Source organism: Thalassophryne amazonica, chromosome 12, assembly GCF_902500255.1.
Source record: "Thalassophryne amazonica chromosome 12, fThaAma1.1, whole genome shotgun sequence".
NCBI lineage: Eukaryota > Metazoa > Chordata > Actinopteri > Batrachoidiformes > Batrachoididae > Thalassophryne > Thalassophryne amazonica.
Window position 1 is genome coordinate 43,959,147 of NC_047114.1, and position 24,085 is coordinate 43,983,231.

Below are 24,085 nucleotides of genomic sequence, written 5' to 3' on the forward strand. Positions count from 1 at the left end.
GGTTATTAGGTTTTAATAAAACCAAATGGAAAGTTTTACACATAGGAAATAGAAATCCTGGCTATGGTTATTATATGAATGGAGCTGTATTAGGAAATGAGTGAAGAGAAAGATCTGGGTGTGTTTGTAGCTGACAATCTGTCCTCCTCTAAGTATATTGCCAAGGCTGCAGCTAAGACAAATAGTATAGTAGGTAAGATCATGTGAGTATTCACTGATCTATATCAGTGAATGCCTCTTCTTGAATATTGTGTACAAACCTGGTCACCTTATTTGAAAGAGATAAACATCTGTTGGAAAAAGTTCAGAGGTGTGCAAGTAAATTGGTATCTGAATTACAGCAGATATATGAAAGTAGATTAAAGAATTTAGGGTTTAACAACTTTGGAAAGTTATGGAACACTTAATTGAAATGTACAAATTAATGTATCATGACTGATGAATTAAAAATAAAAGTCTTGGGTCCGAGAGTTGTTGTTAGCGTTCGTCCCTCATGTGAAATTAGTTTCGCTCATTCGTTTTTTGACACACAAACTGGATCGTGTAGGCCAGCAGGTGGCGATACACTCCGTGTAACACATTACAAAACAGACGTAGAAGAAGAAGCATCCTTCCTCAGAAGTCGAGGTATGCTATGGCACACATCTTGGAGATGATTTAAGGTATGTTTACTTGTTGACGGTGTGAGTTGTTTGTACAAGGAGGCTGCTGGTTGGTTTATTGGTCCAGTTATGTCATTATTAATCTCCCCCACCCTTGCTGGGTTCTTAAACTAAGTGGGTGTCGTCGTGTTTACCCCTCAGCAGCAGCAGCACTGTGTCAGCAGATTCGTCACACATTCACAAACATGTAAAAATAAATAAACTTTCTGCAGTCTTGTGTCGAGCCGGGTTCGAATTCACTGCAGCAAAAGCATTTAAACAGGAAATGCTTGATTTATTTGGCCAAAAAAATAATAAAAATGCATGTATGTGTTTGCTAACAAACACTGGTAGTTTTTGACTTAGGTAAAGTTAGAAAGATATTCACAGATTCGAAGTTCACGGCTCAATAGATCTGAAGAGAAACGTTGTAGAAAGACAAAAACCACTAGTTTCTAACCTCAGGAAGGTAGACAACGAGCTACAACCTTATTTTTATCCATAGGAGCCGTCCTCTGAGCTGAAAAAAATAACACTGATCTGAACGGGCAACCGGCAGAGAAACGGAAGCTTAGGGACCGTCTACAAAGTGCATACATGGAAAAAAAAGACACCAGAAAGTTATTGAATAAATCATTGTAATAAGGAGTGATATCACCAAATTCACTGCACACATCAGTGGGGTCCTGCTGACTATACTACAGAGCTCAGTTTGGAAAAATGCCATTATGAAAAACTTTGCAGAATTTTTTATTTTTTAAATTTTTAATAGCATCAAAGTCACAAGATGTGGTGTCACCAAATTCACTGCAAACAACAGCCGTGTCCTGTTGATTATACCAGAGCACTCAGTTTGGGAAAAAGTAATTTTAAAAAATTTTGAAGAATTTTTCATTGATTATATTTTCAATAGCATCAAAGTCATAAGGTGCAGTGACACAACATTTACTGCACACAACAGTGGTGTCCTGCTGATTATACTACAACACTCACTTTGGAAAAAAGTCGTTTTCAAAAATTTTGGAAAATTTTGATTGTTTAAATTTTCAATAGCATCAAAGTCATAAGGTGTAGTGACACAAAATTTACTGCACACAACAGTGGTGTCCTGCTGATTATACTACAACAATCACTTTGGGGAAAAAGTCATTTTCAAAAATTTTGGATAATTTTTGATTGTTTATATTTTCAATAGCATCAAAGTCATAAGGTGTAGTGACACAAAATTTACTGCACACAACAGTGGTGTCCTGCTGATTATTCTACAACACTCACTTTGGGGAAAAAGTCATTTCAAAAAAAAAAATTGGAGAATTTTTGATTGTTTAAATTTTCAATAGCATCAAAGTCATAAGGTGTAGTGACACAAAATGTACTGCACACAACAGTGGTGTCCTGCTGATTATACTACAGCACTCACTTTGGGGAAAAAGTCATTTTAAAAAATTTTGGAAAATTTTTGATTGTTTAAATTTTCAATAGCATCAAAGTCATAAGGTGTAGTGACACAAGATTTACTGCCCACAACAGTGGTGTCGTGCTGATTATACTACAACACTAACTTTAAGAAAAAGTCATTTTTAAAAAATTTGGAGAATTTTTGATTGTTTAAATTTTCAATAGCATCAAAGTCATAAGGTATAGTGACACAAAATTTACTGCACACAACAGTGGTGTCCTTCTGATTATACTACAATACTCACTTTTGGAAAAAGTCATTTTCAAAAATTTTGGAGAATTTTTGATTGTTTATATTTTCAATAGTATCAAAGTCATAAGGTGTAGTGACACAAAATTTACTGCACACACCAGTGGTGTCCTGCTGATTATACTACAGCACTCACTTTGGGAAAAAGTCATTTTAAAAAATTTGGAGAATTTTTGATTGTTTAAATTTTCAATAGCATCAAAGTCATAAGGTGTAGTGACACAAGATTTACTGCCCACAACAGTGGTGTCGTGCTGATTATACTACAACACTAACTTTAAGAAAGTCATTTTTAAAAAATTTGGAGAATTTTTGATTGTTTAAATTTTCAATAGCATCAAAGTCATAAGGTGTAGTGACACAAAATTTACTGCACACAACAGTGGTGTCCTTCTGATTATACTACAATACTCACTTTTGAAATATAGTAATAATTTATGACAATTAATGAACTAAATAAAAGAGACCCCTGCTGTTCAAACTGAGCACTGCTACTAAAAGGTGATGACACAGAAATGACGTTTCCTTTTTGGTAGGTATAAAGACTTCCTCAGCATTGAGTGAAAGCCAAAGTCTCCAAGCTAAGTGTTGTAGTGTAAACAGCATGATAGGGAGTATATGTGCTGATGTTTACATCACCCTACAGCTTATAAAAGTGCTGTAGTATAACTAGCAGGACACCGCTGATGTCGTGGATACCTCCCCCATCTCAACACAACCTCCTTCACAAATCACTGTGGACCAAGTCAGAGAACAGCCAAGGAAACTTCATCCCATGAAAGCGGCAGGCCCACGCAAGGTATGTCCCAGACTACTGAAGACCTACGCAACTGAACTGGGAGAACCGCTATGACATATCTTCTCCCTAGCCTGCAGTGAGGGAGAGTGCCCACCCTCAGTTAGACTTCATGCATCCTTCCAGTTCTTTAGAAGAACCAGCCCAGCCAGCTGAATGACTTCCGACCAGTGGCACTCACTCCACACCTGATGAAGTTGGAGCGGTTCTTCCTCGACTCCCTCAAACCCCAGGTGCAACACACCCATGACTGTCTGCAGTTTGCATATAGTGCAGCTGTTGGTGTGGAGGATGCCATCCTCTACCTGCTACAAGTCCACTCACACCTGGATAATGGGAAATGGCACAGTGAGGATTCTCTTCCTGGACTTCTCGAGTTCCTTCAACACCATCCAGCCCGTTGTGCTCCAGGACAAACTGAATAGGATGTGAGTGGACCCCTGCCTGGTCACTTGGATCTCCAGCTACCTCACAGACAGACAGTATGTCAGGCTGAGGGGCACCATATCTGACGTTGTAATTGACAGCACCAGCACACCCCAGGGCACGGTGCTGGCCCTTCTTCTCTTCACCCTGTAGACCTTAGACTTCTGCTACAACTCTGAGCTGTGTCACATTCAGAAGTTCATATATGACAAAACCATTGTTGGATGCATCAGGGATGACAGAGAGGTGGAGTACAGGAGCCTAGTGAAGGACTTTGCTGCCTGGTGCCACACAAACCATCTACAGCTCAAAACCTAAAAGACAAAGGAGCTGGTCTTTGACTTTTGGAAGTCCAGACCAAATCCACAACCAGTTCTGATCCAGGGAGCTGAGGTGGAGGCTGTGGATTCCTAGAAGTACCTCAGGCTGTGGCTGGACATCAAACTGGACTGAACAAACCACACCAACCACCTGTACAGGAAGGGACGGAGCAAGCTGGACTTTCTGAAGAGGCTGCAGCCGTTTAACAGGAAACTCCTGTGGATGTTCTACCAGTCCATAGTAGCCACCGTCCTCTTTTAAACTTTGGTGTGCTCGGGGAGCGCAGCATATCCAAGAAGGACACATTCAGGCTGGACAAACTGACCAGGTGGACTGACTCTGTGGTTGGCATGAAGCTAGGCTCTCTGGTGATGCTGGCAGAGAAGAGAACACTGGACAAACTGCTGGATATTATGGAAGATGTCAGTCACTTTCTGCACACCGTCATTAGTTACCAGAGGAGCCTCTTCAGCCACAGACTGTTCCTTCTTAAGTGCAGGACCAACAGACTGAAAAACTCCTTTGTCCCTCATGCAGTCAGACTGGAGAACTCCTCACTGGGTGAGGAGGAGTAACAGGAAGACCGATGATGGGAAGGAGAGAAACAGTAGGAGCCAGTAAACCAGTATTGATCCGTATGTCTGGTATTTATATTTACAAACAGTTTTTTTTTTACTTTCACTTTTGATACTTTGTGTGCTTCTTACCCTGTGTGATGCTATACAGTGCTGCTGGAACCTCGGTTTCCCTGAGGGATTTTTCGTAAGAGATCAAAAAAAGTTCTATCTAATCTCAGCAGACGTGTGCAGGAAATTTTGTGTCATTACACCTTCTAACACTGACACAATTGTAAATTTAAACAACAAATCTCTCAAATTTTAAACAATGACATTTTTCCAAACTGAGTATTGTAGTATAACTAGCAGGACACCACTGCTGTGTGCAGTAAACTTTGTGTCACTACACCTTATGCCTTTGATGCCATTGAAAATATAAACAATAAAAAATTCTCCAAAATTTTTGAAAATAACTTTTTCCCAAAGTGAGTGTTGTAGTATAATCAGCAGGACACCACTGTTGTGTGCAGTAAATTTTGTGTCACTACACCTTATGACTTTGATGCTATTGAAAATTTAAACAATCAAAAATTCTACAATTTTTTTTTAATGACTTTTTCCCCAAAGTGAGTGTTGTAGTATAATCAGCACGACACCACTGTTGTGTGCTGTAAATTTTGTGTCACTACACCTTATGACTTCGATGCTATTGAAAATATAAACAATCAAAAATTCTACAATTTTTTTTTAAATGACTTTTTCCCCAAAGTGAGTGTTGTAGTATAATCAGCACGACACCACTGTTGTGTGCTGTAAATTTTGTGTCACTACACCTTATGACTTTGATGCTATTGAAAATATAAACAATCAAAAATTCTCCAAATTTTTTTTAAAATAACTTTTTCCCAAAGTGAGTGTTGTAGTATAATCAGCAGGACACCACTGTTGTGTGCAGTGAATTTGGCGACACCACACCTTATGACTTTGATGCTATTGAAAATTTAAACAATAAAAAATTCTCCAAATTTTTTTTGAAAATAACTTTTTCCCAAAGTGAGTGTTGTAGTATAATCAGCAGGACACCACTGTTGTGTGCAGTAAATTTTGTGTCACTACACCTTATGACTTTGATGCTATTGAAAATTTCAACAATCAAAAATTCTCCAAATTTTTTAAAAATAACTTTTTCTTACAGTTAGTGTTGTAGTATAATCAGCACGACACCACTGTTGTGGGGAGTAAATCTTGTGTCACTACACCTTATGACTTTGATGCTATTGAAAATTTAAACAATCAAGAATTCTCCAAAAAAAATTTTTAAATGACCTTTTTCCCAAAGTGAGTGTTGTAGTATAATCAGCAGGACACCACTGTTGTGTGCAGTGAATTTGGCGACACCACACCTTATGACTTTGATGCTATTGAAAATTTAAACAATAAAAAATTCTCCAAAATTTTTTTTAAAATGACTTTTTCCCAAACTGAGTGCTCTGGTACAACCCCTGGCAAAAATTATGGAATCACCGGCCTCGGAGGATGTTCATTCAGTTGTTTAATTTTGTAGAAAAAAAGCAGATCACAGACATGACACAAAACTAAAGTCATTTCAAATGGCAACTTTCTGGCTTTAAGAAACACTATAAGAAATCAAGAAAAAAATATTATGGCAGTCAGTAACGGTTACTCAATTCTGAGGAAAAAATTATGGAATCACCCTGTAAATTTTCATCCTCAAAACTAACTCCTGCATCAAATCAGATCTGCTCGTTGACATTGACCCTGTGCCATGACATTGACCCTACGTGTCTTCTTGCAAGGAATGTTTTCGCAGTTTTTGCTCTATGGCAAGATGCATTATCATCTTGAAAAATGATTTCATCATCCCCAAACATCCTTTCAATTGTCCAAAATATCTACGTAAACTTGTGCATTTATTGATGATGTAATGACAGCCATCTCCCCAGTGCCTTTACCTGACATGCAGCCCCATATCATCAATGACTGTGGAAATTTACATGTTCTCTTCAGGCAGTCATCTTTATAAATCTCATTGGAACGGCACCAAACAAAAGTTCCAGCATCATCACCTTGCCCAATGCAGATTCGAGATTCATCACTGAATATGACTTTCATCCAGTCATCCACAGTCCACGATTGCTTTTCCTTAGCCCATTGTAACCTTGTTTTTTTTCTGTTTAGGTGTTAATGATGGCTTTCGTTTAGCTTTTCTGTATGTAAATCCCATTTCCATTAGGCGGTTTCTTACAGTTCGGTCACAGACGTTGACTCCAGTTTCCTCCCATTCGTTCCTCATTTGTTTTGTTGTGCATTTTTCGATTTTTGAGACATATTGCTTTAAGTTTTCTGTCTTGACGCTTTGATGTCTTCCTTGGTCTACCAGTATGTTTGCCTTTAACAACCTTCTCATGTTGTTTGTATTTGGTCCAGAGTTTAGACACAGCTGACTGTGAACAACCAACATCTTTTGCAGCATTGCATGATGATTTACTCTCTTTTAAGAGTTTGATAATCCTCTCCTTTGTTTCAATTGACATCTCTCGTGTTGGAGCCATGATTCATGTCAGTCCACTTGGTGCAACAGCTCTCCAAGATGTGTTCACTCCTTTTTAGATGCAGACTAACGAGCAGATCTGATATGATGCAGGTGTTAGTTTTGGGGATGAAAATTTACAGGGTGATTCCATAATTTTTTCCTCAGAATTGAGTGATTCCATATTTTTTTTCCCCTGCTTGGTCTAAAAAAGTAACCATTACTGACTGCCACAATCTTTTTTCTTGATTTCTTATAGTGTTTCTTAAAGCCAGAAAGCTGCCATTTGAAATGACTTTAGTTTTGTGTCATGTCTGTGATCTGCTTTTTTTCTACAAAATGAAACAACTGAATGAACATCCTCCGAGGCCGGTGATTCCATAATTTTTGCCAGGGGTTGTATAATCAACAGGACACGGCTGTTGTTTGCAGTGAATTTGGTGACACCACATCTTGTGACTTTGATGCTATTAAAAATTTAAAAAATAAAAAATTCTGCAAAGTTTTTCATAATGGCATTTTTCCAAACTGAGCTCTGTAGTATAATCAGCAGGACCCCACTGATGTGTGCAGTGAATTTGGTGATATCACTCCTTATTACAATGATTTATTCAATAATTTTCTGGTGTCTTTTTTTTTTTCCATGTATGCACTTTGTAGACGGTCCCTAAGCTTCCCTTTCTCTGCCGGCTGCCCGTTCAGATCAGTGTTATTTTTTTCAGCTCAGAGGACGGCTCATATGGATAAAGATAAGGTTGTAGCTCGTTGTCTACCTTCCTGAGGTTAGAAACTAGTGGTGTTTGTCTTTCTACAACGTTTCTCTTCAGATCTATTGGGCCGTGAACTTCGAATCTGTGAATATCTTTCTAACTTTACCTAAGTTAGTTTTTGAAAAATGAACAACAAAGTTGAATTTTCTTTTTTTTTTTTGGTTACAATTGGACGACTTTGTATTGATTCATTTTTAATTATCTTGAAGAGGTTGGTGTAGTAGAGGGAAAAATAGCCTGCAGTCAAGCAGAATAGTTTGCATCTTGATGAAGCTGTAGAGAGAGTAGATATCATTGGAGAATTTTTCCATCTAACAACAACGGTGTTGCTTTGAACAAGTGTTCCATATCAAAGTCTATGAATGGTATTCATTTGGGCACTTCCAGCAAAACAGTCTCATGGCTACTGAAATTCCAAACGAGAAACATCAAATACTGGTAGCCATGTACTTTGGCTACCTAACTGTATGGAAAAGAAGAATTTCAAGCAACTTGAAGGAACTTAGGATTTGTACTGTGCATTCAATTTCAGCCACTGAAAAATAGCATTTGTCAACTCAAAACCACCTCTTTTCTTCCTTACACTGTCACTCTGCCTCTCGCTTACCACAGGATTTATTGTTATTGTTTTATTGTATGGATTCCAGAGTGTTAGGAGCATCATCTTAATTTCAGAAAAAGTATGATTTTTCCTGAGACTGGATGACACAAATGGTGCAGTCTCTTTCCGTAACGTAACAAAAAAGATGAACTTTTTCCTCATTTCACATTGCTGCTAGATACACAGCTAAATCACCAGTGTCAACCTAACACTGACAGGATAGTTTACATATGGTCCTGCTCTGGTCAGAATCGGGCCATATGTACACTGGCAGTGTTAATTTAACACTGGTGATTTTACTGTGTAGGACTGTCAGATTCTTGTATTCATCTCATCTACCTCCGCTAGTTGCTTTGAAATAAAATAAGGAAATCCTCTCATAAGCTCTGAGTGGAACTGTATCAAATTCTGTAACGTGACGTACGTTATCACTGAGATCTAATGACTGAAGTTTAATTTCCTGTTAATTCGTCAGTGAGTGGGAGCAAGTAGTTATTGTTATGAGACAAAGGTGGCAGCATGTTCACCCACAATGCAACAGGAGTTGCAGCCCATTTCCTGCATGGAGGAAACAGACCTCATGGACCTGAAATGACCAGCCAGATGTTTTCAGTCCAGCAACATCAGATAAGCAAGCAGGTAAATATCAATTGCAAACCACTTCCTGGTGTTGCAGATGGCCACTGTGTCATTGTGAATAGTCAGGATGAGGTCTTCACCTTAAAGAGAGAACACAAGATCCCTTGCCACTATTGGAAGATGATGACCCACAGGCTGTACCTTCCCTGGACAACACCAGACTTGGTCTCAAATGATGATCAACTGGGTGAAATGGGAGAAACTACTTATAGTTGAGAAGCAACTCAAAACAACATGGAAGAAAAGATCAAACTCCAGGCATGCTATCCTGTTAATTTTAGCAATGCATTCTGAAGTGGTAAGGGAGTGGAAAAACGAGAGTTCATTGGCGCATCCCAGTTTCGATGGCCAAAGAAATCAAGGTCTGTTTGAGAACAGGAAACAATATCAGGATCTTCTCTAGTCATGTCTGTCTGGTAAGACATAATCCCTTTTTCATTGATGAAAGACTACTGAAAGATCTATGACAGAAATACAAGGAACTCACTAAGAAACTCCACTAAGCAATTATATTGGACACTGTCAGTGGTGGGCACAGTTCCGCTAAGCCACTAATCGCTAATTGTCAAAGCTAACTTTTTTGTTAGTGGATTAGCTTTTCAGCTAACTTCAGAAACCATCAGCAGACAAATTAGCAGATAAATTTAGTTCCAATAACTTTTAGACTGCTAACGGTGAAAAACATTTATAAACCCTGTTGGCTCCTGTCTGCTATGTATTTTGCAATGGTGAGGCAGCTAAGCGGAGCTGAGCTCAACTCTACGCAGCAGAAGGGGCCTGTCTGCCAGGCTGCTACAAAAAACAAAAGTCATTACCCTTTACTGCATACAGTGGTCCAGCCGTTAGGCCGAAGTCCTCAAAAGGAAAGTGGGTTTGACTTATGGTTTTGATTTATAAACCAGATTAATCCAGATAGTTTAACTACATTAATCAATCAATCAATTTTTTTTTTTATAGCGCCAAATCACAACAAACAGTTGCCCCAAGGCGCTTTATATTGTAAGGCAAGGCCATACAATAATTATGTAAAACCCCAACAGTCAAAACGACCCCCTGTGAGCAAGCACTTGGCTACAGTGGGAAGGAAAAACTCCCTTTTAACAGGAAGAAACCTCCAGCAGAACCAGGCTCAGGGAGGGGCAGTCTTCTGCTGGGACTGGTTGGGGCTGAGGGAGAGAACCAGGAAAAAGACATGCTGTGGAGGGGAGCAGAGATCGATCACTAATGATTAAATGCAGAGTGGTGCATACAGAGCAAAAAGAGAAAGAAACAGTGCATCATGGGAACCCCCCAGCAGTCTACGTCTATAGCAGCATAACTAAGGGATGGTTCAGGGTCACCTGATCCAGCCCTAACTATAAGCTTTAGCAAAAAGGAAAGTTTTAAGCCTAATCTTAAAAGTAGAGAGGGTGTCTGTCTCCCTGATCTGAATTGGGAGCTGGTTCCACAGGAGAGGAGCCTGAAAGCTGAAGGCTCTGCCTCCCATTCTACTCTTACAAACCCTAGGAACTACAAGTAAGCCTGCAGTCTGAGAGTCTGTCAACTCTGTCATTTGTACAAAGTGAAAATATAATACACATCTTTTAATTTTACAATAATGCACTAATTCTGAAGTATTAAACATGTTGGGCAAACACCTTGTTGGGCAAAGTCCTAATCTTAGCTAGGTGGGCTGCAGAATCCATGCAGTCTGCCTGGTTAATTTATCATGGAGTCATGAGGTCTCCAGGCAAACGTGTTTGGTGATGTCAGTACATTGTGCAAGAGGCAAAGGTCCAAGTGTTGAGGGTGCTGGTGCTCCCTGTCTTAATGTATAAACTGTGAAATCGGGGCAGTAACCAGTGACCCAAGTCAACGACTTGATATCTTTGGTACCAGGTTTCTTCAGAGGATCCTTGGCTACCACTGGAACGACTTTGTGCCAAATAAACAGTTAGCCTCTTTGGGAGATTCGGATGAGGAGTATTGCTTGCACTGTGAGGGAACGTTAGCTATGACATTTTGGTTCTGTGGCAGGTTTTCTGAACATGATTCAGCATGCACGTGCCTGTGCTGTGTGTGTTAATTCTTAATCATTGCCCGCCTGTGTACTTGAACTTAATCTGTGTTGATAATACATCAGTTTTCGGTGTTGGTGTCTGTTACAGATCATTGGATTATTGTCTGAAGTGGAAAAACGCTATGTATTCCACACGGCACCAGACCTCTAGTATAGCCCAAGCAAGTCAGACTTTGGAAGAAGATGTTATTCAGCGCAGATTTGGGAACAAGAGACTGAGAAGGAGGCTGAAGGAACCACAGCGTGGCAACAGTGTTGTTTCTACAGATGTGAAGGCCAACTTTGACTTAATCAGTTTCACTGATGGCAGACATGAAAAAGATGCTGTTTCAGAGAAGGACAAAGAACACTTTGGAGAAGTAGATGTTGAAGCATCCAAAGAACAGTGCAACTCTCCCAGCAGCACATCTTCTGGGCCCACATTCACATTGTTTCGAACTACCATGAACCCAAATTTTTTATGTGGTCTGTGCTCAAGCTGCTGGAAGCTCTACCAAAAGGCAAAGAGGATGAAGACACCAATCAAAGACAAGCTGTTAGACAATGGTGAATGGAATATGTTCTTTACTAGTTCAGTCCCTTTGGATAAATCTATTTTAATCTGGCCAAAATTCCCCCAATATAAAATATATTTTAGTATATTTATTAAATGACTGAAATATATAAAATCTCTCACATAACAATAACGAGTAGGTTTCTTTAGAAATAGTATTTATGAAATATGAGTTAAGTAAAATAATAGTTTATTATGATCATAGCCAATAAACCTAACTATAATCTGCTGAATTTGTAGTTTTTCCTTGAGAGCAGTTATTGGAAAAATTGGAAAAAAAATGTTCCAAGGTCCTTCTAAATTCTATATATTTCATCCAATTGTAGTTGATAATTGGTAAATACTGTCATTGTGTTGCAGGGCTGTTTCCTTATTTTAGGGAAGGTTGCAGTCTCTGTATAATATGTTGTATAATTGGCTTGTCATTAGGAGTGATGTGGAGGCATTGCACCTGACGTTAGTATGAGTGTACTGCCTCCATTGTGAAAAACAGGATTTTCAGTGTTAAAAGAATACATACTTGGAGTGATTGAGTACCAGAGTTAGGAGAGCACCTCAAAGCACTGATTCATGATGGATTTAATCGTTCACATCTTGAAAATTGCTAGCATCACATAATGCAATGCTAAAACTGGCATGAAAGCTTTCTAGCGTCACAAAATGTGATGCTAACAGGCGTCACATAACTTAATGATAATGGGCTAATGTTAGCATGAAAATTTGCTAGTGTCACACAAAGCAATGCTAATAGGCTACCATGAGCAACAGGATTTATAACGCGTTTAAAAACATACTTAGTTAAAGGTATGTGTTTTTCAGTATTTTCATTGGCAGATTAGCATATAATGGACACAGATTTGGTCCTTAGAGAATTATGGTATATATTACGAAATAAAGGCCAGATACTAAAGGATTATTTACCGAGAAGGATATATATATATATATGAAAATAAAAACACGCAAATATTTTGGGCTCATTGATAGACCTGGTCGCTTTCTTCACCTCCATGAACGACTTGCTGGCCAAGGTCTTTAGCTGGTAAGCTTTCAGTCTGTGTGTTTTTTCCGATGCTGTTTAGATATTTATGGAGTATGTTCATGTCCGATTTGGTTTTTCTAATCGTGTTTTAAGCTTTCTGGTAGGGATGTCCCGATCCGATCACGTGATCGGAAATCGGCCCCGATCACGTGGTTTCAGACTTGGATCAAAATCAGACGTTGCATCCTGATCAGGAATCTGATAGAGATTTTATCCTCATTATTTTGATAGCGCTATTTCAAGCTCATTATTGCAGATTAATGGGCCTTTCACACATTGGAGGCGTCACGAATCGGTTTAAAAAGCATTATTTTCAATGAGATGTGTTGCTTTTTAGAGGCGTCTGAAGCGTCGCATCAAAAGCCGAGGTAAAGCGACGCTTCTGACGGGAGTGCGCATTGCCGCTTGTCAGCAGGCTGACGCGGTCAAAGTTCAACCCAATCTTTTTTTAAAATTTTATTTTATTTTTTTATTGAACAAAAGAAAAAACATAAGTTCAACCCAATCCAACTTTTGACGCTCTGAGCTGTGACGTAGTTTTGCGCTGTCCAGTAGGAATGACACATCGGGCCAAAACACGGAAGACTAGTGGCAGAAACCACTGATCTTTACAAAACAGATCAGTGCAGAAACCACTGATCTGTACAAAACAGAAACGTGTCACAGGACTGCTCATTTATAGAGCAGTTTTCTGAAGAAAAATCCTTGGAAATGTTTTTTGTTGTTGTTGTATGTTACCTCAAAATTTCTGATTACTGTTTAAAAAAAGTTTAGAACACTTGTAATTAAAATAGGTAAATCAATAAATGGTTCTTTAGAAACCTTTCATCTGTAAATTAAAACCACGTTATTTCAGATTAGATCATTTCTTGTTTATTTTTAGACAAATAAAATAACATGGAAATTTGTACCTTTTTTTTAAGTCTGGTAGATTATTACTTGATTGTTCAAGCTACCTCAAGGAGAATTGCACTAAGTGATAAATAATAAAATAAGGTGATTAAAATGAAAATATTATATATTTAGCATTTGTTCATTGTTCATTCAGTTTTTTAAAGTATCGGATCGGGACTCGGTATCGGCAGATACTCAAAATCAGATGACTCGGAATTGGATCGGAGCCAAGAAAACCTGATCAGGACATCCCTACTTTCTGGTTTGTAACAAAGCCTGTTTTTGACTGTTCGGAGCTGTGTTTTCATCTTGTTGCATTTTCAAGCTCGTCGCAAATCTGATACACGTTCCGGACCCATTGTCATGGTAATGGTCTGATAAGAGAGAATATTAGACCAGAAATCAGTGCATATTGTAGCCGTATAATAAAAGATTATATTATTTGTTTATTGGTTAATTACGAAACACGCAAAACGCCATAGTGACGAAGCAAAAATGGACTTTTAGGAATCCCTTTAGATTTATTAAAAGCAGAAGTTTAACATTGACCCCAATTCTCATACCCACCTCATACTTCTTAAAATGAACTTAAAATTTTCTACACCTTGTTTGGAGTTCACCTGTGGTCACATCTATTAATTGGGTATCATTAGTTAAAGACACGCACCTGTGGTCTCACTGTAGAAACACTAAATCCCAGGCCATCAACTCAAAGGTCAAAACTGACAGGATCGAGTTCAAGCACAGGTCTGAGGAAGACTTTAACTACACTTTTTTATATTTTAAATACATACAGTAGTGTTCAGAATAATAGTAGTGCTGTGTGACAAAAAAGATTAATCCAGGTTTTGAGTATATTTCTTATTGTTACTTGGGAAACAAGGTACCAATAGATTCAGTAGATTCTCACAAATCCAACAAGACCAAGCATTCATGATATGCACACTCTTAAGGCTATGAAATTGGGCTATTAGTAAAAAAAAAAAAAGTAGAAAAGGGGGTGTTCACAATAATAGTAGTATGGCATTCAGTCAGTGAGTTCGTCAATTTTGTGGAACAAACAGGTGTGAATCAGGTGTCCCCTATTTAAGGATGAAGCCAGCACATGTTGAACATGCTTTTCTCTTTGAAAGCCTGAGGAAAATGGGACGTTAAAGACATTGTTCAGAAGAACAGCATAGTTTGATTAAAAAGTTGATTGGAGAGGGGAAAACTTATACGTAGGTGCAAAAAATTATAGGCTGTTCATCTACAGTGATCTCCAATGCTTTAAAATGGACAGAAAAAACAGATGCGTGGAAGAAAATGGAAAACAACCATCAAAATGGATAGAAGAATAACCAGAATGGCAAAGGCTCACCCATTGATCAGCTCCAGGATGGTCAAAGACAGTCTGGAGTTACCTGTAAGTGCTGTGACAGTTAGAAGACACCTGTGTGAAGCTAATTTATTTGCAAGAATCCCCCCGCAAAGTCCCTCTGTTAAATAAAAGATGTGTAGAAGAGGTTACAATTTGCCAAAGAACACATCAACTGGCCTAAAGAGAACTGGAGGAATATTTTGTGGACTGACGAGAGTAAAATTGTTCTTTTTGGGTCCAAGGGCCACAGACAGTTTGTGAGACGACCCCCAAACTCTGAATTCAAGCCATAGTTCACAGTGAAGACAGTGAAGCATGGTGGTGCAAGCATCATGATATGGGCATGTTTCTCCTACTATGGTGTTGGGCCTATATATCGCATACCAGGTATCATGGATCAGTTTGGATATGTCAAAATAATTGAAGAGGTCATGTTGCTTTATGCTGAAGAGGACATGCCCTTGAAATGGGTGTTTCAACAGGACATTGACCCCAAGCACACTAGTAAACGAGCAAAACAAAATTAATGCCTCGCAGATGTGAAGGAAAGCATTAAAAACTGTGGTTATACAACTAAATACTAGTTTAGTGATTCACAGGATTGCTAAAAAAGCAGTTTGAACATAATAGTTTTGAGTTTTTAGCGTCAACAGCAGATGCTACTATTATTGTGAACACCCCCTCTTCTACTTTTTTTTTTTTTTTTTTTTAACTAATAGCCCAATTTCATAGCCTTAAGAGTGTGCGTATCATGAATGCTTGGTCTTGTTGGATTTGTGAGAATCTGCTGAATCTACAGGTACCTTGTTTCCCACGTAACAATAAGAAATATACTCAAAACCTGGATTAATCTTTTTAGTCACATAGCACTACTATTATTCTGAACGCTACTGTACAAAAGAAAAAATATATATACACACATGAATGCATCACTTCAGTGTACGGTGCTCCTGGAAAGTATTCACAGTACTTCACTTTTCCCACATTTTATGTTATAGCCTTATTCCAAGATGTTTTAAGTTCATTTTTTTTCCTCAAAATTCTACACACAGTACTCCATAATGACTGTGGAAAAGCAATGAAGAAATCATGTGTACATAAGTATTCACAGCTTTTACCATGAAGCTTAAAGTTGAACTCAGGTGCATCCTGTTTCCACTGATCACCCTTGAGATGTTTCTACAGCTTAATTGGATTCCACCTGGGGTAAATACAGTTGATTAGACATGATTTGGAAAGACACACACCTGTCTACATATAAGGTCCCACAGTTGACAGTGCATTTCAGAGCACAAACCAAGCATCAGGTCAAAGGAATTGTCTGTAGACCTCCGAGATCTGCACCAATCTGGGGAAGGGTATAGAAACATTTCTGCTGCTTTGAAGGTCCCAATGAGCACAGTGGCCTCCATCATCTGTAAATGGAAGACATTTGGCTCCACCAGGAGTCTTCCTAGAGCTGGCCACCCGTCTAAACTGAGTGATTGGTGGAGAAGGGCCTTAGTCAGGGGGGTAACCAAAAACCCGATGGTCACTCCGTCAGAGCTCCAGCATTCCTCTGTGTAAGAGGAGAACATTCCAGGAGGACAACCATCTCGGCCGCAATTCACCAATCAGGCCTATATGGTAGAGTGTCCAGACAGAAGCCACTCCTCAGTAAAAGCCACATGGCAGCCTGCCTGGAGTTTGCCAAAAGGCACCTGAAGGACTCTCAGTCCATGGGAAACAAAATTCTCTGATCTGATGACACAAAGATTGAACTCTTTGGTGTGAATGCCTGGCATCATGTTTGGAGGAAACCAGTCACCATCCCTATAGTGAAGCATGGTGGTGGCAGCATCATGCTGTGGGGATGTTTTTCAGCAGCATGAACTGGGAGACTAGTCAGGATTGAGGGAAAGATGAATGTAGCAATGTACGGAGACATCCTGGATGAAAACCTGCTCAAGAGCACTCTTGACCTCAAACTGGGGCGACGGTTCATGTTTCAGCAGGACAGTGACCCTAAGCACACAACCAATATATCAAAGGAGTGGCTTCAGGACAACTGTGAATGTCCTTGAGTGGCCCAGCCAGAGCCCAGACCTGAATCTGATTGAACATCTCTGGAGAGATCTGAAAATGGTTGTGCACCAATGCTCCCCATCCACCATGATGGAGCTTGATAGGTGCTGCAAAGAGAAATGGGGAAAACTGCCCAAAGATAGGTGCACCAAGCTTGTGGCATTGTATTCCAGAAGACCTGAGGCTGTAATTACTCCCAGGGGTGCATGAGCAAAGTTTGGAGCAAAGGGTGTGAATACTTATGTGCACGTAATTTCTTAGTTTTTTTTAAATTTTTAATAAATTTGCAACAACAAAAAAAAACTTTTTTCATGTTGTCATTATGGGGTTTTGTGAGTAGAATTTGAGTGAAAAAAATGACTATTTTGGAATCAGGCTGTAACATAGCAAAATGTAGAAAAAGTGAAGCGCTGTGAATACTTTCTGGGTGCAATATATATTTAGGTGTAGCTTTAAAAAAAAATAGAACTTCAGGAACAACTTTAATATTTATGTCAGATATTTAAGAAAGTGAAAATTTTATACTCATAAACGAAAATGTTTCAAGCCTTTTTTAATTTTGATAACTAAGGCCTACAGCTGGAAAAAAATAGAAAAAAATGTACCTCAAAATATTAGAAATGTAATGTCAAGTTTCATTGGCTCTCTATTTATCCAGTATAAATACCATGAATTGCTCAGTCTGGTTCAGTACACACAGCCATAATGATGTCGAATTGTGCTGGCTTGACATTTGTCCAAAAGACACTCATTGACATCCTCCACAAGGAGGTAAGCCACAGAAGATCACTGAAAGGACTGGCTTTTCAGAAATTACTCTATCAAAGCATATTCATGGAAAGTGGACTGGAAGAAAAGGGTGTGGTAGGAAAAGATGCACACGCAACAGGGATGACCACAGCCTTGAGAAGATTGTCAGGTAAAGGCGACTCAAGAACTTGGGGGAACTTCAGAAGAAGTGGACTAAGACTAGAGCCAGTGCATCAAGCGCCACCACATGCAGACTTGTCCAGGAAGTGAGCTACAAGTGTCGCATTCCTAGTATCAATTCACTCCTGAACCACTGACCATGTCAGAAGCATCTTACTTGGGCAAAGGAGAAAAAAAAAAACTGCACTGTTGTTCAGTGGTTCAAAGTCTTCTTCCAGACATGCTACCTACCCACAGTGCCAAAAATAGTATAGTAACTGGTTTGCCAATCATGATATAATTTCTGTACTTGATTGGCCCCATAAACAGTACCCCATGGATTATCCCTGGGATATTATCAAGAGGAAGATGAGAGGCACCAGACCCAACAACACAGACAAATGCAAGGCTGCTGTCAAAGCAACCTGGATTTGATCGCCTCCATGCTGCATCGCATTGATGCAGTAAATCATTCAAAATGTGCCCCAACCAAGTACTGAGTGCATAAATGAACATATTTTTCAGATGTCAAATTTCTGTGTTTTACATCCTTTTTTATTGACTTTTAAAATATTCTAAAATTTTTAGATAGAAATTTTCAAATGTTAAGCCTGTAGGCTATATGTGAGTCTATAACATAAAAATACATTGAGGTACCGGACAGAATATTGAAGTTTTCCACAACATTCAATTATGTATTTATTTTTAGATGTGTCTGCATGATAGCTTACTACAAAATATTTTAATTCTGTTTGTTACACATCTGGTCACTTACAGTACCACTCACTTATAGTAGTTGATGAAAAGGTGTATAATTTGACCTCTTCAAAGAGGGGAACATTTCATTTGCAGTTTAGTGACTAGCCACGAATGAATTATAATATTACTGTAGGAGCTGTTATCATTTTTGTTAAATTAAGTGCATGCTTATAGCGGTACCTTTGGTTTGTTTTTAGTTAGAAAATTAAAGTAAAAATCTTTTGAACAATTTATTTTTGAGTGTCAGTATACTCTTGACCTTTTGAAGATTTGTGCAACAGTAATTGCAATTGTACATAAAGTAATCAACAAGGCTGTTTACATGCTGCTAATGAGGATGTGTCTAGTTAATGAGGTGAATATACATATATGACTTGAGTTTTGTATTTGGGAGAACCTTAACCTGTTTCCCCACCCAAAAAAACACATGATGAAAAAACTTTATCTCATTTCAGTACATACAGTGATGAAAACAAAATTAATAATCATAAACTTTAAGTTGTTTGCTGTTGAAGAAATGTTGTTTTAACACACACAACTTTGCATTTTCAGATCCCACCTCCTGGACATGTGACCAGTGGGTCCTGATTAAAAAATGGCAACCCAGAAGGCATTGTCACAAGAGAAGGTACGAGTGGTGTTTTGGAGTCGTATACCTGAACTGGTTTTAGTAGAAGGAAGAAATCTAATTTATGATGAATCACCAATGATGGAACAAAATAAACACTTTTATTGTGACATTTTTCTCTTTCATCAGGAAGTCGTTAGTGCAGGTGGTTGAGAAACAACTTACTATCAAGAAAGGTGGGAGGCGATATGAGAGTTGTTTGCGGGAACAAGAACCTCCAACCTGCTCAAGACCTCACATTTTCTTACAAAGGCAAGCAAAAATAAATTCTCAGAACACCAGGTCACAATAGTTGGCCTTTTTCTATTTCCTCTACCATTGTGTAAGCCCAGAGGTCAGGTCAGATCTAGGTTCTGGTACTGCACATAAATGCATCCACCATTCTATGAAATCACTTTGGGTCTTGGATGGCAAACAACTGGTCCATGCAGACTTCATGAAAGTTGACATCAATCTGCTCCAGCCAGTTGAAACATAGTTGACCCATCGGCTAGCACGTCCCAGCCTGCAGTATTTTTAAAAAGTACAATTTCAAGTGCCCCTGCCCCAAATATTTATTAAATCAATAAACAAAAATAGCCCCACCCTTTTGGCTGTAACCTGCATACATGTTTTGACTTAATTTCTGGAGACGCATAAATCAGATGGTTTAAAATCCATTTGGACCCCTTTTGTCTGGACAGTTTATATGTGAAACATTTAATTATGACCCAAGCGAAAACAGGGATTCATCAGTTGACACATTTAATTCATTCAGAAAGGATACATCATATACTAAATCTGACATCAACACACTTTATTTTGTCACCTTTGACTTGACTGAATCTGAAACTATTCAGTGGTTTGTGTTTGAAAACATCATTGCAGAATTGTCTGTAATGATAATGATCAAACTATAGACTTCAGATCATTTATTATCATTGATTATTACATTATATCATTTTCAAGCCTCACTGTGTTCTAAAGTACTATAACAGAGTGTCAGCCCGTGTGAGCATTTGCCCCCCTCTGCTGCCCGTAAAACAGCGCACCAGATATTTTACACTCTCCTTGCAGGTAGTGAGCCCACATGGAGGTGACGGTGGATTTTTTTTGTTTGTTTGTTTTGTGCTCACCCTATCTCTAAGGGTGGCTGGGCGCTCCCGTAGAGATAGGGTGAGGAGCTTGGTCACTCAGGAGGAGCTCGGAGTCGAGCCGCTGCTCCTCCACATTGAAAGGAGTCAGTTGAGGTGGCTCGGGCATCTCTTCCAGATGCCCCCTGGACGCCTCGTTGGAGAGGTGTTCCCTGCACGTCCCATTGGGAGGAGGCCCCGGGGAAGACCCAGGACACGCTGGAGGGACTACATCTCTCGGCTGGCTTGGGATGCCTTGTGGTTCCCCCGGAGGAGCTGGGGGAGGTGTGTGTGGATCGGGAGGTCTGGGTGGCTTTGCTTGAGCTGCTGCCCCCGCGACCCGACTCCGGATAAAGCGGAAGAAAATGGATGGATGTTTGTTTTGTTTTCTTTCCATTTCAGACCGAGCCACAGGCTTGTACACTCGGTGTCAGGGACTCAGCACTCTCCTAGACTCAGCACCCCCTGCCTTCACTGCGCATGCGTCATGGTGGAGCGTCAGCAGCGATTAACAGATTATCACCTCGTTTCTGCTTAAAGCTGACTTTAGAATGATTTAAGAGGTTTTACGTTGTCTTCTAATGGTTAATAATCACGTTATTCCCTTTGACCGCTTTGGGTGTAGATCATCAGACTCAGAGAGAGGGTCTTAGATGTGCTGCTGTTGCACTGTGATCGCTCCCCGGTCTGTTATGTGGAAATGATTGTTGTATAAAAACTTCAGATATGTCGCTGAGATCGATTGTGACTGGAGTGCAGTTTGAAGCAGAAACGAGGTGATAATCGGTGAATCACAGCTGACGCTCCGAAATGATGCATGCGCAGTGAAGGTACAGTGAAGGCAGGGGGAGTGCTGATCTCCTCACACTGGCCACCAGGCACTTGCCTGAGACCTGTTGCATATTTAAAGCAAAGGAGAGTGTTATTGTGCTTTTAACTTGTTCACTGCTGCTCTGTGGTCCAGCGGCTACAGCAGTGACTGCTTGTTTGCGCCGCTGGCACTGCACATTTGAAACAAAGTAATGGGGAACTCGGACTAATTTAGTGACCTAATTTTTCCAACACTGAGCGAGCAATCAAAAAATGCCTTGGTTGGGCTCTTCTCTTCAATCGGATCAGCATATGCCTAGTTTTAATTTTTATTAATTTATGTTGTGAGGCATTATTGTAAAGTGCTTTGAGCGTGTGATGCAGATGGAAAAGCGCTGTATAAATGCAGTCCATTACCATTTATGTTTTTAACACTTGCGCGATTCAACAAGCGAGATCTGCCCGGCGTGGCTCTTTACTTTTCCTGGGCAGTCAGGCAAGTCTGCTTGACTTGTTTGGTCACTTCCCGAAGCACTGCCCCTCCCTAGTCGTATAATTGGAAACGTGTGCGTCAACCCCTCACAAGTTGTCTGACATGGTGTGCACGTTCTAAGTTATGGTGATATGTACAAGGCGCCCGCCTGACAATTTGGTGAGGTAGTTTATAGCACAATTTTTGGGGTATGTTCAAAAAGCAAGCGATGATCGGATGCCGCCCTGCAACTTGGGTTATTTAAATCTTCATGGCAACAGAAGGGTAAAGCTTGTTAAATATTGCTGTTTCATTGTTTGTTTGGGGGTGGGGGGTTCCAGTCAAATATTGCTGTAACATAATATCTTCTAAGGTTTATTAACAAGCTCTCTATCCACACATGCCGCTCTCTCTGTACATTATGTGACCTGTAATAGCGGAGTCTGAAAAAGCTTACAAAAAAGTACAAAAGCTTCTTTGTGATAGTTGAATTTTTCGAAATACGCATTTCTATTAAGCATGTTTTCAATGCGCTGCTTCAAATTGTGCAGTTTGGAGGGTTATGGTCATGGGTTGTTGCCATCCAACCTGGATTGGTTCTGTTGTGTGGTGTATGTGCGACGGAGGTCAGCAGGAGTCGCTGTGCATATGGTAGTCAGTAAACCTCACTCCCCAGCAGCTAAAGGACTCTCTGGCCACAATGGCCAGAGCACAGGTTTTAGCCTTCTGGTCAGAGCACCCGCCTCCCATGCTGGAGGTCGAGTCTGTTTCCTGAGAGTGGAGCAACAGTGAAGTGAGAGACAAACACAACATAGAGATTAAATATGCAGTGGCACAGTGTATGCTTCCAGTCTCAGCTTTACTGTAGGCTCCAGTGGTTCAGATTTTCATCGTTGTGCATGTCAGAATTCACTGACATGCACTGAATCACTGAATTGACATGCACTGAATTCACTGAATCAGAATTCACTGTCGGTGCCAAAGTTTCTTTATGGGCCTGATCACCATGGCAACAAACCAATCCTAGTGCATCCTTGGAGAAATGCTGATCTGAATGTGGTGTTCTTTTGTCTCAGGAACCTTTCACAATGTGCCAAAGTTCCAGTGAGAAGAGGCAGAAAGAAAGGCAGAAGAAAAAGATCAAGAGATGATGTCCAGGATGTTAGAAAAGTGAAGCAGCAAAGAATCCACAGCAGCCGTTTCCAACAAAGCATCAGCACTGGTTTTACTGACAGCAGAATTCCTGCTCGCAGCAGAAGTTTTAATGGTTACGACAAACAAAAAGATGAGAGAAATAACGCTGAAGACCTGGTATTTGAATTGATTCCTTCCACAGTCACCTTGGAAACCACCAAGACAGAAGAGGCCCCCACCAAGAAGCAGGCGCAAAAGAAGACCGGGTCGTTCAGAGACTTGCTTGTACAATTGCGTGGCAACAGCAGTGTGATTGTGCAAGAAACATGTTCGTGAGGTATGCATGCATGTGGCTTTTCTGTTTGGTTTGTTTGAAATCTAGCATTGAAGTTTGTCTGTTCTGCATATTCCAGTGCTAAAACTATCAGCATTCGTCCACCGAGGGTGTGCAAACCCGTCTTTCCATATGAAACTTGGCAGTTTTTACCAGGTGCTGTTCATGAGTTTGTTTTTGTATATACCAAATGGTTTTCAGTGTGTTATTTCCAGCAGCTTTCACTAAAATTTTCTTCTTCCACTTAAAACAACTGTTTTCAGAAAAAGTGGTCCAGTGAATTTTTAACATTTGTAACAGGCCACCCTCAGCAGTGGTAGTATTTGTAGCTGATTCCCTAATTTAAAAATACTTTGAGTACGCTTCAAAAGTCCTGTTGCAGTTCTGTGATTCAAAAAAAGCACTGTGAATAAAGTTATTCCGTTTGCACTTTATCCTGGAATTTTTTACTTTGTTATACTTTCATTTATCATACTGTTGTGTTCAAAATAATAGCAGTGTTTAAAAATAACAGTGAGTAAAGCTCAAAATCCTTATAACATTTATTTCCATACACATAAATGAATTGGGAACACTGCACATTCTATTTCAAATCAAAACATGAAGAAAAATGTATCATTTATGACTTTACAGAAAGTGAAGAAAAGGGAATATATTAATTATGCTGTTCAAAAAATAAATAAATGGCAGCGTCTGCATTTTTCTTTACAAACTCATTTACTGTATAAAGTGAAAAATGTTTGAAGATTTATCTTTCCTGTGAATCACTGAACTAATATTTAGTTGTATAACCACTGTTTCTGAGAACTGCTTCACATCTCTGCTGCGTGGAGTCGACCAGCATCTGGCACCTGTGAGCAGGTCTTCCAGCTCAGGGAGACTGGACGACATTCCACAATTCCTCTATTTCTTGGTTTTGCCACAGAAACAGTATTTTTGATGTCACCC

The 24,085-nt window shown here is 39.6% G+C and overlaps 1 protein-coding gene across 2 annotated transcripts; it reads left to right on the plus strand.

Annotated features, from left to right (window-relative positions):
- The first annotated feature begins 571 nt into the window (after positions 1 to 571).
- Positions 572 to 23,585, plus strand: si:ch211-227n13.3. Of its 2 annotated transcripts, XR_004564217.1 has the most exons (6): positions 572 to 662; positions 11,158 to 11,615; positions 19,200 to 19,275; positions 19,405 to 19,527; positions 22,746 to 23,233; positions 23,266 to 23,585. XR_004564217.1 is itself a non-coding variant. In XM_034183833.1 (5 exons), the coding sequence occupies exons 2-5, from the start codon at positions 11,192 to 11,194 to the stop codon at positions 23,137 to 23,139; spliced, it is 1,017 nt and encodes a 338-aa protein (XP_034039724.1). In that variant the 5' UTR covers positions 572 to 662; positions 11,158 to 11,191; the 3' UTR covers positions 23,140 to 23,236. The 2 variants fall into 2 exon arrangements, 1 of the variants encoding a protein (XP_034039724.1); XM_034183833.1 differs by lacking the exon at positions 23,266 to 23,585 and having other exon boundaries at positions 22,746 to 23,236.
- The last annotated feature ends 500 nt before the right edge of the window (positions 23,586 to 24,085 follow it).

Bases quoted from the DNA above. Each gene is read 5' to 3' on its own strand.
- si:ch211-227n13.3 (XM_034183833.1), top strand. From the start codon at position 11,192: ATGTATTCCACACGGCACCAGACCTCTAGTATAGCCCAAGCAAGTCAG. The intron at 19,276-19,404 runs GTACGAGTGGTG...CTCTTTCATCAG, and splicing joins AGGCATTGTCACAAGAGAAG to GAAGTCGTTAGTGCAGGTGG. The intron at 19,528-22,745 runs GCAAGCAAAAAT...CTTTTGTCTCAG, and splicing joins CCTCACATTTTCTTACAAAG to GAACCTTTCACAATGTGCCA.